The sequence below is a fragment of the Gymnoscopelus microlampas genome, assembly GCF_963454915.1.
Source record: "Gymnoscopelus microlampas genome assembly, chromosome: 4".
Lineage (NCBI taxonomy): Eukaryota > Metazoa > Chordata > Actinopteri > Myctophiformes > Myctophidae > Gymnoscopelus > Gymnoscopelus microlampas.
The window spans coordinates 10,105,232-10,123,434 of record NC_139941.1 but is presented as its reverse complement, the minus strand read 5'-3'; the positions used below and the strand labels follow the sequence as shown (position 1 = coordinate 10,123,434).

Sequence of the window (18,203 nt, the reverse complement as noted above, 5' to 3'; positions counted from 1 at the left end):
GACGAGGCAATCAGTCGCCCGGACGTGGCAGACCGAAGTGGTCGGGCAGGGTTGTAGGCATCGACCAATACACCCGTGGAGTGCCAAGAAGGTATATATACGTTTTTTTTATCTTTTTGTTTTTTTCACTTCTTTCCACGCGGGAGGGGCTATAGCAGCTCTGGAATCACCCTAGGCGATTCTGAGAAGGAAGGGACAGATGGATCACCGTGTCAAAAACATGGCTCCCCATCCGCTTCCGTTCTATTTCCTTCTCTAAAACCCCTATAACTCCGATTTTTTTTTACGCTGGGGAAAACGACTCATTTTGTATCCGCGATCGCTTTGCCATTGTGACCCGCGTGAAAGATGTTATTGTTCCAGCCGTTAGCCAGGCCCATCGGGCAAAATGGAGGCATGCTTTTTTTTTCATGGATCGCTCGTCATGGAGTCGACAGCTTTAAACAGCACAATGGAACACAACGGTGAGATTCCAGCCACCGAACGTATTCTGTTATTATAAAATCCCATGTATTAAAATAACAAATGACCGGAAATACGTAAGCTTGTAGATTTTTGACACCATCAATGTCTTTAATGGAAAATCCAAATAAAGAAATGAGAGCGAAATGAGAGCGTGCTAAGCGAGAGAAATGAGCGTGCTAAGCTTGTAGATCTGCTATTTTCAAGAGAAGACATTTAAATGTAGAGCGAAAATGGGAGAGCATAGAGTCGCGAGGGACTTCGTTGGTGGCTGTTTGCTCTGGCACACCTTCAGAATGATGTCCCCCTCCTGCAGGTTGCCATCCTTGGCGGCCAGGCCGGTGCTGGTCATCTCCTTGATGAAGATCTGGCTGCCCAGGCGGAGACCGTACTCTACCAGGACAAAAAGAAAGTGGTGGGAGAAGTGCTCAGATCTGTTACTTAAGTCAAAAGTGGCAATATCACAATAAAATGTAGAAATGCTCCGTTTACAAGTAAAGGTCCTGTATTTGTATTTACTTGATTAAAGGTACAAAAGGTATTAACATCAAAGTGCACTTTACAGTAGTGGTTCTCAACCAGTGGTCCAGGGACCACCAGTGGTCCCTGAGGAGTTTCCAGGTGGTCCCCAGCTAAATGATTGAGAGTTGGTAACCAAATGGACCCTTATAGATCCTTAACTCTTGAGAGCGTAAAATGAAACCAAATGGACCCTTACGGGTCCATTTGGTTTCATTTTACGCTCTCAAGAGTTAAATTACTGTTAAACATCTGCATCACTTAATTTACAAGAAGTCTACACGATTATGAGAATGTGGAAGACATAAAGAATTGTTAGCTTGACAAAATCTTATCCAATGATTACGAAATATTCTATAAGTTTTGGGTATGAGAGGCTAAAATGTAAGTATTCAAAAATAGAGTATCTAAAAGCTACCCCATTACCTTTTTTTGTTATGTCTAACAGAGTATAAATGAGACGACACATAGTATATAGTACCTTCGTTGGGTCTGTTCTTGACCAGCAGGATGTTGACAGGTTTGTCCAGCGGCTCCAGCCTGGAAGGCTCCGGGGACGGGGTGGTCCCCTGCAGGTGCTCTCTGCTCTTGGCTCTGGAAATATACCTCCCCCCTCCTCCTCCTCCTCCTCCTCCTCCTCCTCCTCCTAGGTGAAAAGAATGTTGAGAAATGTTCAAATACAGCTAACAAAAAAAGCTCACGATGGGACACATTGTGAGCTTGTAGATTGGGTATTTTTGCTACTTTTGGAAAAGGTTTTTAAAGTATAAAATAAGTATATGGCCTGTTTTGGCCATTATTTACTGTAATTATTGGTACCATATTTTGCAAGTTCTTTGTCAATTCTGTCGTGTGAAATGTTTGTTTGTTTACAAAGGCTAAAAGGGCAAAATAAAATGTGTTTTCACAACGCCAAAAACATACTAAATCACAACTAAAATAAATCGGCAATTACTCGTACACCAATTAATCGTCCACTAAAACGCCATGCCGGTGAGTGACAGCACCTACCTCCTCCTCCTCCCCCGCGCTCGTACTCCGCCCTGTCTTTGCTCCGCCCCCGGCTGCGGTAGCGCGGGGCGCGGTCGGGGCTGGGGTCCTCCTGAAGCCCCCGGCCTCGGCTCCCCCCCTGACTCCTGGGGGCGTGTCTCTCCGGGCTGGGGGAGGCTCTGCCGCCGCCTCCTCCTCCTCCTCCTCTCTCCTGGCTCCTCCCACCTCCTCTGTTGTACTCAGGTTTCAGGTAGCCCTTGTCGTCGGGGGTGGGGTTTCGGCTGATGGTGTCGTGGTGCCAGCCGTTGTCGCGGTCGGCGTCATAGTACTGGGTGGAGGGGGGGTAGTCGAGGCTCTGGCCCCCCGGGGAGGGGGGCTGTTTCAGGGTCACCTTGCAGGGACGCTTCACCGTCTTGATGAGACGCGGGGAGGAGGAAAACGGGAATAGTGACGTTACAGCCCAATTCATACCAGGGTTCAAACACATTTTTACCAAAGCATTTTCTAAACTTTTCCACTAAATTGTACCCCATTTATAGGCCTGTTATATGGCACAACAATGCTCTTGCTTCAGTGTGCTATGACCGAAAGGTTAGGGTTAGTGTAGGGTTAAAGCCAATACATAATCCTTCCGACGTCTGTAAAAGAAATGTGGTTTACGCAGGGTTTCCGAACTAGTTTGGAGAGTAAGGGCATCTGGAGATGCAGGAGTTCTGAGGAAAAGTTCTGAGACCGCCCATCAGAAATTCGGAATGTTGTTAATTTGTAGTTATATCACGTCCTTTTGCGGAGAAAAGCTCAAATGTCAAAAGGAGCATGTACTGCCCTTTAGGGTTAGCAAAAATTGAAGCATGGAATAAGAATGACCTTTACATAGGACATTTGTGTCGACACACATGCAGTAGAATTCCATTCCATATTCCGTGCCACATCAGCTATCCTGCATAGCGCACTGGAGCACGAGGCTCATTAACTGCTCGTGGTAAACTTTAAAATCCCCTCTGATTGATTTGAGAGAGAGAGAGAGAGAGGGTGTCATGTGACAAAAATAATTAATATATAAGCTAACAATGCATCACGGTGCAATGCGCTGTTAGCTTGTACGTAGATCTATTCATTTTGTCACGTGATGCCCTGTATGCATCAGGCCGCACTCATGCATCCTGTGCAGTGCAGCATTACATTTGATCATGATCATTTTGCATAATATTAGACATGTATTGGGACATGTTTTGATTAACTAAATCAATAGCCAAAAACAATACAAAGCCAAACATTATCCAAACATTTGATTACTATAAGACACTGCACCACACATTATAATATTTTCTCTTTATAGCAATATAACAATGACTCACTCGTTTTCGGTTGTGAGAGCTTGGCAAATGTTCCCCCCACAATAGGGATGCTAGTGTTCAAGTGGTGAAAGAGACAGCATCATACTCACTATCTTGGCCACTTTGCCACACTTGCGCAGCGACTGAACAGCGAATGAATGAGGCACATTTTCCATGGAGATGGTGTTGACCAGAACAACACGATCCTTCTCACTGAAAGACACAATACAGTACACAGCAACCATTACAATACAGTATACACAGCAACCATTACAATACAGTATACACAGCAACCATTACAATACAGTACACAGCAACCATTACTAATTACTGTAAGGCAGTGTTTCTCAAACTTTTTCATGTCAAGGACACCCACATTGATTATGTAATTGTGCCAGCGACCTCCAGAAGAGAAGATTTTTTTTTAAAAAGATAATCCAAACCTTTTCAATATTTTTCAGATTCTTTTTTTATAAATATCAGATGTACAGATCTGGTATTTTTGAATTGCCAACATATAAATGGATAAAGTGGCTAAAATGATTGTGGTGCTATGTTAACTACTTTTGCTGGAGACCCCTGGAAATCCCTTAAAAATGTTAAGGTACAGCTCAGTTTGTGACTAACCGCTTTGTAATTATGAGGATCTGTGTGTGTGTGTGTGTGTGTGTGTGTGTGTGTGTGTGTGTGTGCGTGTGTGCGTGTGTTGCGTGTGTGTGTGTGTGTGTGTGTGTGTGTGTGTGTGTGTGCGTGCATGTGCGTGTGCGTGTGCGTGTGTGTGTGTGTGTGTGTGTGTGTGTGTGTGTGCACGTGCGTGTGCATGTGTGTCTGTCCACGGTTTATCTTGCAAACTGCTGAACCAATCAGATTGACAGTGCACACTGACCACGGAAGTCAGTGGGGCTTCTGAACGGGCTGAAGCCATGCCCAAATATGGAGTCAGAGTTATGGGTGGACTTTGAGAACCAAGTTTGAGAACCACTGAACTAAGGGGGCCGTGTACACAGGAAGAGTTTTTGTGCAGCCAGCGCCTTTCTGCCATGCAGTGTTCATTTTGTCGACTAAATAGATCTTGTAGATTGGTTATTTTCCGGCACAGCTGAGTGCAAATCAGGCATTGCGCTGCCATCAAAGCAAGCCCAAATAAAATATTGGCGATGTTGTGTGTATAATCCTTCTGAGCCAACGGGGCAAATGGCGGTTGGATGGTTTCGGTAACTTACAATAGCAATCCATCGGCGGGTCCGCCCTGCAGCACGTCCGACACGATGATGGACGTCTCGCCGCTGTCCACGTTGGGGTTGTCCCGCCCTCCGGAGACGGCGATGCCAAAGCCCATCTTTGAGTCCTACAGAGGGGCACAGCAACAAACCTTTATTGGTGGCAGCGGTTAGGAAAGTAGGAGAGAGATAGATATAAATGAACATACACTGAACTAGACATGTTGCGATGCAATCTTTACCTCCTCTCAGCCATTCCAACTAAATCAGTCACATGCTACTTGAATTTCGTTGCTGTCGGAAAGAAACCTCTCATCTCCATAATTTAACGTTTTGTGTTTTTTTTCGTAAATTAATGCCCTATGTGATCATACTCAAAAGAAACAGATTATACAAGCGCAAAGCGACGCATTTTGAGCTTGTAGACCTGCTACTATTGATTTTTTTTTTTTGCATCCTGAAAAGTGAGAGTTTTGGACATGAGCCTGAGGTTTCCACCCGACAGAGATGGTTTTGTATTGAGATGTTGTGATGTAGGTTAAAGTCCTCAACAAATCCTCAACAAAGTCACAATACATTTTAGTTGGGATCCTAAACGGGCACTAGACAACATATAACCACTAGGTGTCACACTTTTACCACACCGCTCTGTTAACCACATTTGGTTATTTCCCCCTCTATATAACACTGAATTAACTCCAGCAACAATAATGCATGTCAAACTGGGGGTCCTTGAAATTAAAATGGTTGAGAGTCACTGCTAGAGCCGTAAAAATCTTCTCTTATGGGGGTCCCTGGCATATCGTTTCAAATGGGTGTCCGCGGGATAATAAGTGGCAATTTGGGGGTCCTTGACATGAAAAAGTTTGAGAACCACTGATCGAAATAACATCAGGATAGTGACCAGGATATATCTGCATAGTAACCTAGCATTAAGAAGGGATACCAGGAGAGGTGATGTGGAGTTTGAAGAGGTGAGTGCTAGGGGGTGAGGTAGAGCCTGAAGAGGTTGAGTGCTAGGGGGTGAGGTAGATTCTAAAGAGGAGAGTCTTCAGACTACGGCAGTGACTATTGGGAGTGAGTATGCAGTTCTGACTGCAATGGCGACTTTATTCCACAATTCGTCAGGAAGGAGAAGAGTCTCGGACGCACGGAGCGTTGTCCAGGGTGTTTAGGGAAGGCTCGGCCAGCATTCCTGTGTAAGGGTCGTAGGGTTGGCGGTATGGGGGTGTCATGCCTTTGGTAGCAGTGGCGAGCGAATCTCCGGAGTGCGGACATTCACGACATGGGGCGTGTCCGATGTGCGAGTGACAGCCTCGTAAATAAGCGAGTTGTGGTCCAGCTAGAGTTCCACTGCTCCGGGCGGATCAAAGCCAGCAGTACAGACACTCCATGCTCGTCTCTGGCAGATTGTCTGTAAACAGTCTATACATTCTAGGTACCGTAGGAAATAGGCCATGTAGCTGTTCAAACTTGATCCATTTCACATCTACTCGACAGTTTAAAACGTTATCAATATTCAGTACTTCCATACAAGTTGTCTGTTTCTGTCCGTCTCAAATAGCGAGGAGTGTGTACGACGCCTAAAATCCACGCCTACTTCAGAGCACGGCATGCTTCTGGTTGACCGTGGAGTGGACTCACCCTCTGTGGTGTGACAGTGTGCTGTGTGCAGTGTTGATTTCGTCAACTAAAACTATGACGAAAAATGTCTGTCGACTACCTTTTTTCACTTACGAAAACAAAATAAAAACAAAATAAGAACTAAGCTATGACGACTAAAACTACGACTAAATATACTGACAATTTCGTCAACAAATAAAAACTAGACTAAAATGTTTGTGAGGGACTAGTGGAGAAGAGATCCAGTAGAACTAAGACAAGTCATCATGGGTGTGTGTGCGGGTGTCACAGACCGAAAACAGCCGTTCTACAAGCTCACAACATGATTTTAGATCTAGCTATTTTCGGCATGCAACTAAGTGAAAATCATTTCAACGCCATCACGGCCCGCCAAAAATAAATATAATTTCAGGTGACGAAAACATGACTAAAACTAAACAGAATTTAAGACTATGACTATAACTACATCAAAACTTGCTGTCAAAATGAACACTGGTGCTGTGTGTACAGTCAGTGTAACAGTGTACAGCATGACAGTGACAAAGTGTAACAGTGGACTCACCCTCTGCAGTGTGACAGTGTATTGCTCCCACACCGTTTCTTCCATTCCTGAGCTCTGAAACGACACAACACACCACCAGTTAAGTCAACAACATCATCTGATGCACTGCTTTTAAGGTATATTAAAGGGGGTTGCAAGTAACAGGCATGCAAACAGTCCCGAGGTGAAAAAGGTGACAACATGTTGTTTTCTTTCGGGTCAGGTGTCACACAATTGCCCTATTTGGGTTCAAAAAGGTGACTGTAGCTGAAAAGTGTCACTTTTGCATGTCTGAAGTAATATTTGTCTGTTAAAATAAGTGTTAAATAGCTCTATATTCTGATAGTAATCATTGCTAGAGTGTTTGTTCAGTAAGAGGGGTCCTACCAGCTCTCTTTGGTAAAAAGAAAATACATTTTCAGGAAGTGAAAGTGAAATTGGAAGTGATGAAACAAAAATAAGCAGACTGAACTGGAACACTGATAAATGGGGTTCTCTCTCCTGATTGGATGAGATTGGTGACCCACCTGAAGATGTAATTACTGTTTATTAAAGAGCTAGTAGAGTACACTGTCTATATAGCAATGATTACTCGGAATCAGAATTTAGACCTTTTAACATAAAAAAAAACTTGTTCAGGTTCCTTTTACAGTGCCCTTGTTGTTCTTCACTATTCTGCTTGTCTAATACGTAGAAATTGACACTCACATGACACTCAGTTTACTCACTTTTGCACTCAAGGGACTACAATGGATATAAGCCATCAAAGCTTTTTTCCTTTTGACAGGTAGTACTTATGTTATTAACCCTTTAAGACATGGGACGCATCTGTGTCACTTTAGATTTCTTTGGCTATTCAAAAATAGCAGATATACAAGCTCATAGCGCGGCACCGAGTGCCGCGCTATGAGCTTGTAGATCTGCTATTTTTGAAAAATCGTGAACATTATTTTTTAATGTTTTTTTCCGAAAAACTGTTAGGATTTATAAAATGTTTAGAAGCGGCCTCAGGTCTTAATGGGTTAACAAAAACTTCAATGACTCAATCTGAGGTAGGAGTAGAGGAGTTTATCGCAGCGCCGCTCACAAAGACCACTGATCCCCTCCACGTTTACCGGATTAACTTATGATCACAAACGTCAGCATACAGGTATGCTGACTGTATTATGTAGACATAAGCGTGCATACACGCACACACACACACACACACACACAGGTATTATGTAGACATAGGCACACGCACACACACAGAAACATACATCAACACAGGTATGCGTATCATGTAGACATAGTTAGGCAGACACACACAGCAGAGGTATGCATACTACAGTATGTAGACATAGGCACGCGCGAGCATACACACACACACACACACACACACACACACACACACACACACACACACACACACACACACACACACACACACACACACACACACACACACACACACACACACACACACACACACACACACACACACACACACACACACACACACACAGAGAGCGTACAGCCAGATCAGTAAACAGCTTGTTGTGATGATAAGATCTTGTGTTCAAGAGGTAACTCAATGTTGTTTGACCAGTTCCAAGAAGAGATGTGCGCACGTCTATTGTGTGTGTGTGTGTGTGTGTGTGTGTGTGTGTGTGTGTGTGTGTGTGTGTGTGTGTGTGTGTGTGTGTGTGTGTGTGTGTGTGCGTGTGCGTGTGTGTGTGCATATTTGTATTATTTACTATACTTGGGACAAATGTCCCCACACATAATAGTAGAATCTGAGAAATAGATATTTTGAGGAACATTTTTAGACTGACAACACAAATCACTTATCTTCAAGCACAATGTCACGGTCACACAGGGTAGGAGGTAAAAAACAAGGCAGTGTAAATAAGGACAGACATTCTGCACCATAGCATACGATAGACACACTGGGAGGTAGGGATCGGACCATAACTCGGCCGTCTTACACTGCACATGAGTTGGCTATGTGCTGTACTTGGATCGCTTTCTTCCGTATCCGAATCTCTGAATCTCTTGGCCAAAAATAGCAGATCTACAAGCTACAAGCTTGCAGATCTGCTATTTTTGGCTGATGCTCCGCCCAGAATGTGGATGCCGGGGTGCAAGTGGTTAACAAAAGCGGCATGTTAAGAGTTTTGAGCACATTTTACCATCGTTTAATCACAATTATTTTGGCCACACTTATCTTGACATGACATTTTCCTATCATCCCTACAGGGAGGCAAAACTGGAGCCAGAGAAGTTCAATGGAATGCATTGAGGTCAATGAGAGCCGGCTGGACCAGCTTAAGGATAAACAATATGCTCGTTGCTGTCGGGCAGAAACCTCTTTTTATGTGTTCTTTTGTAAACGAACGCCCTACTTGATCACACTACAGCATCACACAAAAAGTAGCAGATCTACAAGCTCGAGACGCGGCGTGGAGCGAAGCATTTTGAGCCCCCCCCCCCCCCCTCCTCCACCCCCCAGGAGGAGTGACCCAAAAACAGTCTTCTCCTTGGCACCGCTACAGAGCTGCCACTCCAGAATCACATGCTTCACATGCCACTTCACACCATGATGGAGTCCAGTGTGTTTGTCATGTGTCTGTCAAGCATGCATGCTTCCATTGTGAGAAGAACCACATCAACCCCTAGCATCCCTCAGTGGTGGAAAAAAGTACTTACATTTTCTACTTAAATAAAACGTATCAATGCTGCAATATAGAAATACTCGGTTACGCGTGAAAGTCCGGGATTCAAAATGTACTTGAGTAAAAGTGCAAAAGTACCGGCATCAAAATGTAGTTAAAAGTACCAAAAGTAAAAAATACTCATTATGCAGAATGACCCATTTCAAGTTGAAAATAGCCGATCTACAAGCTCACAATGCGTCGCATCGCGACGCATTGTGAGCTTGTAGATCGGCTATTTTCAAATGGCCGAAATGTATATACTGTAGGGCTGAAGTGGTTAATGTGTGTTTTGTAATAATAATCAAAATCTAAAAAGTAACTAGTAACAAAAGCTTTCAAATAATTGTAGTGGAGTAAAAATACAATATTTGGATCAGAGATGTAGTGGGGTAGAAGTAAAAGTACTGAAAATTGGAAATACTCCAGTAAAGTAAAACAAATCCTCAAAAGTGTACTGAAGCACAGTGCTTGAGTAAATGTACTTAGTTACTTTCCACCCCTGGTTTTGTCCAGTCAGCCGTCGCAGCACTAAACAAACTGCCTCGCCGACATGTTGTTTGTGTACTCTGGGAACTCCATGTACAGGTGTAATATATCCTCTCTGTCGGGTGGAAACCTCAAAACTGTCCAAAACTGTTACATTTCAGGATACGAGTTCAAAAGTATCAAAAGCAGCAGATCTACAAGCTCAAAACGGGTCTCTTTGTGCCGCGTTTCTAGCTTGTAGCTTGACGCTGTAGTATGATCAAGTAGGGTGTTAATTTGCGCATAAACACAAAAAGTTAGAATATGGAGATAAGAGTTTTCTGCCCGACAACAACGATATGTATTGTCTTTATGTTGCCTTGTATTTTGTTATGTGTATTTATTGTTGAACGGAACAGATTTGTGAACTGAAATATCCCCCCTGAGTCAGATAAAGACCATTATCATCATTATTATTAATGGCTCCTTTTGTTTGTTATCCAGACACACGAGGCAGTCAGTCATTTCTGTTCAATGACACTTAGCTTTCCTTGTCACACAGCCACATCATGTGACGAGTGGCCCAGTGTGACACGCTGAGTGTTTCAAGTGACGAGAACGCTATGTGACAGACAGCCAGTGGTGGAAAAAGTACTCAAATTCTTTACTTAAGTAAAAGTACCAATACTGCAATCAGTGTTGGGATAGTTACTAAAACATAGTAATATGTTACTTATTACATATTACTTGTTTAAAAAGTAATGTAGTTACTTTACTTATTACTCCCTGCCAAAAGTACCTAGTTACTTATTACTTTAGTTACTTTTTTTTTCTCGCCCCCAGTAATTTGCATCCTTTCTCCCCAAAAGTCTGACTTTGCATTTTCAACATTAGCAGTTGTTTTTTTTCTCTTTTCTGCAGCCTACATTGTAAAATCCTCCTTGTACACTCATTTGAATTATATTAACACTAAGACTTTTACAGTGTATGAATTCATAACTTACAGACTAAATGAAAACCATTTGACGACTATGAATTGAATACTAAGGACCTCAATGGAAACAAGTATTTTAAATGTATTTAATGTATTTTTTGCCTAATAAAATATTCAAATTCAAACACCTGGGCTCAAACAGATAATGACTCATCATGAGACACAATCTGCGTCAGACAGAAAACAGACGTCAAACAGTCAGTGACCTATATTATATATATATAGAAAATAGCCGACCTACAAGCTTACGGCGCATCTTCTTCGGTTAACAAGTCGCTTATAATAAGCAGACATGGCAACACTGTTTGTTCCGGTTTAAGGGCGGCCCGCCCTTCCGCAGCTGATAATAATTCACACAGACAAGTGCGCAACGTTTCCGTATCCGCTCTAGACCGGATCAGCAAGCAGCCTGCATAGCAACTCGATCCCAACCAGTCTATCATTATATCAATGGACCAAAAACAACACAGGATCAAATAAACACACTCAAACCCAGAGTACCACCGAGGCTCGTGAAAAAAAAGTAATAAGTTACTTTTTGAAAAAAAAGTTTAAGTTACATATTACTTTAGTTACTTCCCAACACTGACTGCAATATAGAAAGACTCTATTCTGTTACAAAGTAAAAGTCCAGAATTCAAAATTGACTTGAGTAAAAGTACAAAAGTATTGGCATCAAAATGTACTTAAGTACCAAAAGTAAAAGTACTAAAATGTTTGAAAATAGCAGATCTACAAGCTCACAACGCGTCGCGATGCGACGCGTTGTGAGCTTGCAGATCGTCTATTTTCAAATAGCCTAGGTCTAAAATATGTCTTTAGTGGTTAATGTAGGTTTTATAATGTAATAATTTATATCTACAAAGTAACTAGCAACTAAAGTTTTCAAATAATTGTAGTGCATATTGTAAGTACAATATTTGCCTCTGAGATGTAGTGGAGTAGAAGTAAAAGTATTGGAAATTGGAAATACTCAAGTACAAATACCTCAAAATTGTACTTAAGTACAGCACTTGAGAACAGTACATGTACTTAATTACTTTCCACCACTGGCTGATTCCTACAGCACACATCACCATTATACTAACCCTCTAGTGGCTGCCTCTGGTATCACAAGCATGTTGGTGCACAACAATTACATGCCTGATATAAGGACACCACACTTAGCTACCATACAGTCATTATGTCATCCACTCTGCAAAGCTCTCTCACACACACACACACACACAGTCACACACACACACACACACACACACACACACACACACACACACAGAGTCTCTCACACACACACACACACACAGTCTCTCACACACACACACACACACACACACACACACACACACACACACACACACACACACACACACACACACACACACACACACACACACACACACACACACACACACACACACACACACACACACACACACACACACACACACACACACACACACACACACACAGCTGAATTACCCTACAGTCAGATGTGGCACATATTGGCACAGGGCACACAGTAGGTCATCGATTCTGCCAAGCACACACACGCACACACGGGTCTATATTTTTAGCCTCCCTCCGTTTTTTCCCTCTACCCTAAATCTATTTGAATGGCAGGATATTCCCCCCAGAACAGGAATGGTTCAGGCTACGTCGCACAGTGGCAGGACAAACTGCTACTTTTAGAAACAAGTCTACAGACTTCTGATAAATAATGCAATGTCAGCCAAAGAGAGTTACAACACCAAACACTAATCTACTATTACCTTGAGGGTGCAAACAGATAAAAAAGGCCCTTTGCAATATGGTTTATAATAGAGACAAATACATTTGTTCATAAACAAAGCATGACTGTAGCCGAAAAACCAACAGTAAAGGCGCTAGTGATATTTCTTTGTTTAAAACAAAATGTATTTATTTTGATAAAAAAAAGTTAAAGCTCTTGTTTCTGATAGTAATTCAGTGCTCACTCACTGGTGTTTGTTCAGAAACAGGGACAATATTTCCAGTTCTTTAGCAAACAGAAAATATACCGGTACTGTATTTCCAGGGCAGGTCGGGACACCAATTTCATCCAATCAGTATAGAGAAACCATTCATCAGCTTAAATTTTACAGCATTCCAATTTAAAACCAATTGTGTCTGCTCATGTTATTGGTCACTTTCAATTTTATTTGTTTATCATGCGTCATTATAAGTTCGCTCTCCTGATTGGATCAAATTGGTATCCCGACCTGAAAATATATATTTTTCTATTTACTAGAGCAGGAGAGACAGGGAGACCCCTGAACAAACACTCTATAGTAATGAGTTTCTGAATATAGAGCTATTTTAACACTTATTTTACCATAAAATATCACTTGCATCCCCTTTCACTCATCAGGAATGGAGACGTGCATGTCAGCGGGTTTGGCAGCAGACGCGATCTCAACCCGAGACAAGGTTAGTATAGTTACCGATTGTAAGGCTATACTTGTGACGCTGCGACACGCTGCATGTGAGCTTGTAGATCGGCTATTTTTCGGACATTTTGGTCCTCACAGGTATAGTAATAACCCATTAAGACCGGGAAAGCAACCACTTTAACCATCATTTCATACTTTGGCTATTCAAAAATAGCAAATATACAAGCTCATAGCCGTGCTATGAGCTTGTAGATCTGCTATTTCTGAAAAATCATGAAAATGTGTGCAAATCTTTGAATATGTATATTTTTATATACATTTGTAACTCAAATCTTGGCTTCTGTGGGGGGGGGGGGGGGTCCCTGGAAATACATATTTTGAGATGGGGGTCCGTGGCCAAATACACATCATTTTGGGTGGTCCTTGACATGAAAACGTTAGAGAACCACTGATATTATAGCAACAGTTGTTTCAAGAAAACTGTTAGGATCTAGATTCTAGAAGACATTTTGTAGAATCGGCCTCAGGACTTAATGGGATAAAAGTACACACACACACACACACACACGCTACATTGTCCCACCCGTGTGAGCATACAGGAGCTTCGAGGGGGGGTGTTGCAGAGGTCGACCACCAGGCTTTCTTGCAGCTGATCTGCATCTAGTCCCAGTCCCTGGAGCTGAACCCTGGCTCCCTCACTGCCTCCATCTCCATCCTCAATGGCGTCCACAGCAGCGTCCGCCGGCGTACGCGCGCCGCCGGCCCGCCAGTACCTGCCGGCGCCGCGCCACCCGGGGTAACGCGCGGCGCCGGCGACGCAGCAGTGGCTCTGCAACCACCCCCCGGACTCATGATTTTCCGTCTGAACGCGTTTTCGAACGCGCTTGCGCTTCCTCATCTAGAGCGATCCGCGGCGGCTCGCCAAAAAGGATAACAGATCTACAAGCCAATTAACATCTAAATCAGTTTGACATTCAGTTCAACTCTTTATTAGACAGTGGCTATTTGAAAATGGCCGATCTACAAGCTCACGACACGCCGCAATGCGACGTGTTGCAAGCTTGTAGATCGGCTATTTTCAAAATATCTTTAAAAAAAAATGTGCGACAGCCTCGTGCGATGGAGTCTAAAAAAATATATAAAAAAAGACAACCTAACTTTGGTCTACAACAGGTAGGCTGTGTGCCCGCTAAAGTGTCTTTTTTCCTAGCTGAAAGACGCAACAGGCTGTCCTAAAAAAGATAAAACGCATCCAAACGCCCCGAGTTGAAAATATCTCAACTCTCAGCGGCGAGCAGATGAAAAACGCCAGACGAGGCGCAGAGAACAGACACTCGGTGTCATCGTGTCAGGCTGCCTCCGTGCCCAACACGGCGCAAGAATACGAGGTGCTCCCGTTGAAAACGATTCAAACAGACACCGCGCTCAGGAAAAAAAAAACGCCCAGTGTGGACATCACAGCCCCTTAGGGCCGTGCGCGGCACTACTACACGCCTCGATACGCTGTGGTTGGACCGGCGGACAGAAGCTAGCGGGACTCCCTGCTTAAGTCAGAAGAAGTGAAGGGTTTAAAAAACCTCTTCTCCTCCGTCCGGCTGCTGACCTCCGTTCTGGAGGATTTAAATGAGTGGGTGTGTAAACCGCGCGCCGGATTAGCATGCTAACCCCGCGGGGGAGACGGCGACGAGGGAGAAAAAGGAGGGATGAACTAAAAATAAACTCACTCACAGCTCCGACACCACCTCCTACTCCTCCTCCTCCTTCTGGCACTCCACCACGGAGAACCCTGACGGCGCTTCGCCACCTCCTCCGCAGGGCAAAGGACATGACCCCCTCGTCCCCCTGCTCGTCCCCCCCGGGACCCGCAGGTTCAGACGGAGAGCAAGGCTGAGAAGAACACACGTCTCCCCCTACACCTCCCCATTCTCCTCATCCTGTCTGTCTGTCACTCTGCATGCGGCGCTCATGCTGTTTCTCCTCTCGCTCTTCTCCCTCTCTCTCTGTCTCTCTCACACACACACACACACACACACACACACACACGCACACGCTAGCTGACATCAGAGCTTGCTAGTTGGCTTCGTCAACCTGTTATGTAACCCTCTCTCTCATCCATTGAGTGATGCTGTCCTACATTTCTACATTTACACGTGCGTGTGCGGCGCGCGCGCCACAAACTCATTCAACTCGCGATCGACGGATCAGTTTAGGGGACGTTTATCAATGCGGCGCCGCCGCGCACCACGCTGATACCAACCACTACGGCACGTAACGGCAGCAGTGGTTCTCAAAGTGGGGTACGGGGACCCTGCAGGGGTCCTTGAGGTGGTTTCCAGGGGGTCCCCAGCAAAAATGTACATCTAGATCAGTTTGAAACACTTCAAAACTTTATTATACATTGGATATTTGAAAATAGATGTAAGCTTGTAGATCAGCTATTTTCTAAATATATATATTTTTTTATGTGGAATATTTTTTAAAGATTTTAACAACACAAATATTGTATTATGGGGGTCAATGGCACAACATAATTTCAAATCCATATTAATTTGCGGGTCCTTGACGTGAAAACGGTTGAGAAGCACTGTGCTAAAGAACGAGAGAGCGTTCAAGAAAACCACGATTAGGCTCGGAGAGAAAGAGAATCACCCATAAAGACCACAGGCGTGTGCGCACATACACACACACACACACACACACACACCTTCACACATCTGTTCCAGTGAGAGCTGGGAGGTGTCAGCTGCGCCCCGTTTCATGGAGCATACAGTAATAATTATAATGACTCTCTCCTGGAGAGACAGAGAGAGAGACAGAGAGAGAGAGAGAGAGAGACAGAGACAGAGACAGAGACAGAGACAGACAGACAGACAGACAGACAGAGAGAGAGAGAGAGACAGAGAGAGAGAGAGAGAGAGACAGAGAGGGAGAGACAAGACAGCGATTGAGAGAGACAGAGAGATACAGAGACAGAGAGACAGACAGACAGACAGACAGACAGACAGACAGACAGAGACTCATTGGGAGAGACAGAGAATGACAGAGAGAGAGACAGAGAGATACAGAGACAGACAGACAGACAGACAGAGACTCATTGGGAGAGACAGAGAATGACAGAGAGACAGAGAGATATTGACATCATAGGAGGTGATTGTGCAACAGGGTTTCTAATCTTTTCTATTAACAAACATTAGAAAACATTTCCAAACGTCCTCCATGGGACATGCACACTGAGATGACCATGATGATTATCAAGCGATAATGCAGATCAGTGGTGGGCAATAGGCGGGCCGCGGGCCAGAAATGGCCCTGCAGCATTAACAATTGGGCCGCCAAATTATTTAGATATTTTTTTAATTTCCTTTTTCAATATCAGACTTTTTCACAAACGCCATCATTTTAGCTTTAATGTCCAAATGGAGAATCTATCCCCACCTGAAGAATGCTTTTACCCACGTAGAGAACCATAGTACAATCAATTGATTTCTGCTTAAGCCGCGGAATAGTCCCACACAGCTGACTCCTGCTGCTGTGCTCATTTAAACTGCTGTCAGTGCTTCAATCTTGCACTTTCCTGCCTCTGTCTTTGATGGAAAGACCACTTTAAAAAAGGTGCCACGATTCGTCTTCTGGTGCCGTATAATATCCCAGACTTGCGTCGGGGCAGCCACACTTGCACAGTTTTGATGAAACACAGTTTCATCATTTAAAGGAGCAGTTCACCCCCAGTAGTTCACCCAAAAAATTACGTATTTTCTATCAATTACACACCCCGTGAAGCATTGAATCTATGGAGTGTTTTTTTTTGTTTTTGTTGCATTCCTAAGCCAATAATTTGATGATCGGCGGAAAGATGCTAATGTCTCCGGTAGGACTCAAAGTCTCCTACCAAATGATTGGCTTAGAAATGCAACAAAAACAAACTTAAAAAACTCCATGAATGCAATGCTTCATGGGGTGTGTAATTGATAGGGGGGGGGGGGGGGGGACTAGGTACAGACCCGTTGGGGACCCCGGTCAACGACATATAGGGTTTATAAGTGGTTCAAATGGATCACACAATCTCTGCCCAGCATCAGGTACAACTCTCTCAATAATTAATGAATGAACAACTCAAGTGCTCACCACCAGGACCCCAGTGTGCACTGGCCTGGGGAGAGGGTCTAATATGTACCCATGCTTTTTATAAGTACGCTCTATGGCGTCAGGACATATCATCGTCACTGGCGGGCAGAAACCTTGCATCTCCATATCGTTTTTTTCATAAATGAATGCCCTACTTTGTCATACTACAGTTTCACACCAAAGTAGCAAAACATATAATAATAATACATTTAATTGTATTGCACTTTATATTTGAACAAACCTCAAAGTGCTATAGTACAGAATAGAAACATTTGCATAAAACACAAACTAAAAACTAAAAAACTATTAAAAACAAGCAAGGGGGCAAAGAAAACCTAGGGGTTACAACCTAAAAAGCTAACCAAATGATTTATTAAAAAGGAAAGTCTTTAGTCCTCTCTTTAAAAAATGGCCGATCTACAAGCTCCCAACGCTTCGCGTTGCAACACACTTGGAGCTTGTAGATCTGCTATTCTTAGCTATTTTTGCTATTAAGTGAAAGTGAAAATGGTTAAGAGGGTATAGGATTGGATCCATTGGCCTGGCCACAGATGGAGGTTATCTTTTTTTCTCCATTTCCTGGAGTAACCGTTTCGGAAATACAAGCTTTCCACCCGTCAGTGACGTTACGTAGAGGCATTTCTGAACGCACATTTCAATTTTAGTGAGGCCCATCATTTAACCGTTGCTGAAAATAAGTGGTTTAGCTAGCTTTTATGTTTGCCATTTTTACTCTGGTATGTTGAAATTGTACGAACGCATTTATTATTGATTGCATTTCTCTGTATGTCTCTAGCTTGCTGAATGCTGACTCTGTCTCTGA

The 18,203-nt window shown here is 43.5% G+C and overlaps 1 protein-coding gene across 1 annotated transcript in view; it reads right to left on the bottom strand.

Annotated features, from left to right (window-relative positions):
• LOC311043926 (tight junction protein 2-like) overlaps positions 1-18,203 on the bottom strand; it is a 72,885-nt gene that overhangs the window by 28,501 nt on the left and 26,181 nt on the right. The window contains exons 2-7 of the mRNA XM_084055350.1: positions 6,714-6,767; positions 4,532-4,656; positions 3,419-3,521; positions 1,993-2,383; positions 1,463-1,627; positions 752-855 (exon numbers count right to left, since the gene is read on the bottom strand). Of these exons, the coding sequence (XP_083911476.1) occupies positions 752-855; positions 1,463-1,627; positions 1,993-2,383; positions 3,419-3,521; positions 4,532-4,656; positions 6,714-6,767 (942 nt within the window). The remainder of the gene's footprint in view (positions 1-751; positions 856-1,462; positions 1,628-1,992; positions 2,384-3,418; positions 3,522-4,531; positions 4,657-6,713; positions 6,768-18,203) is intronic.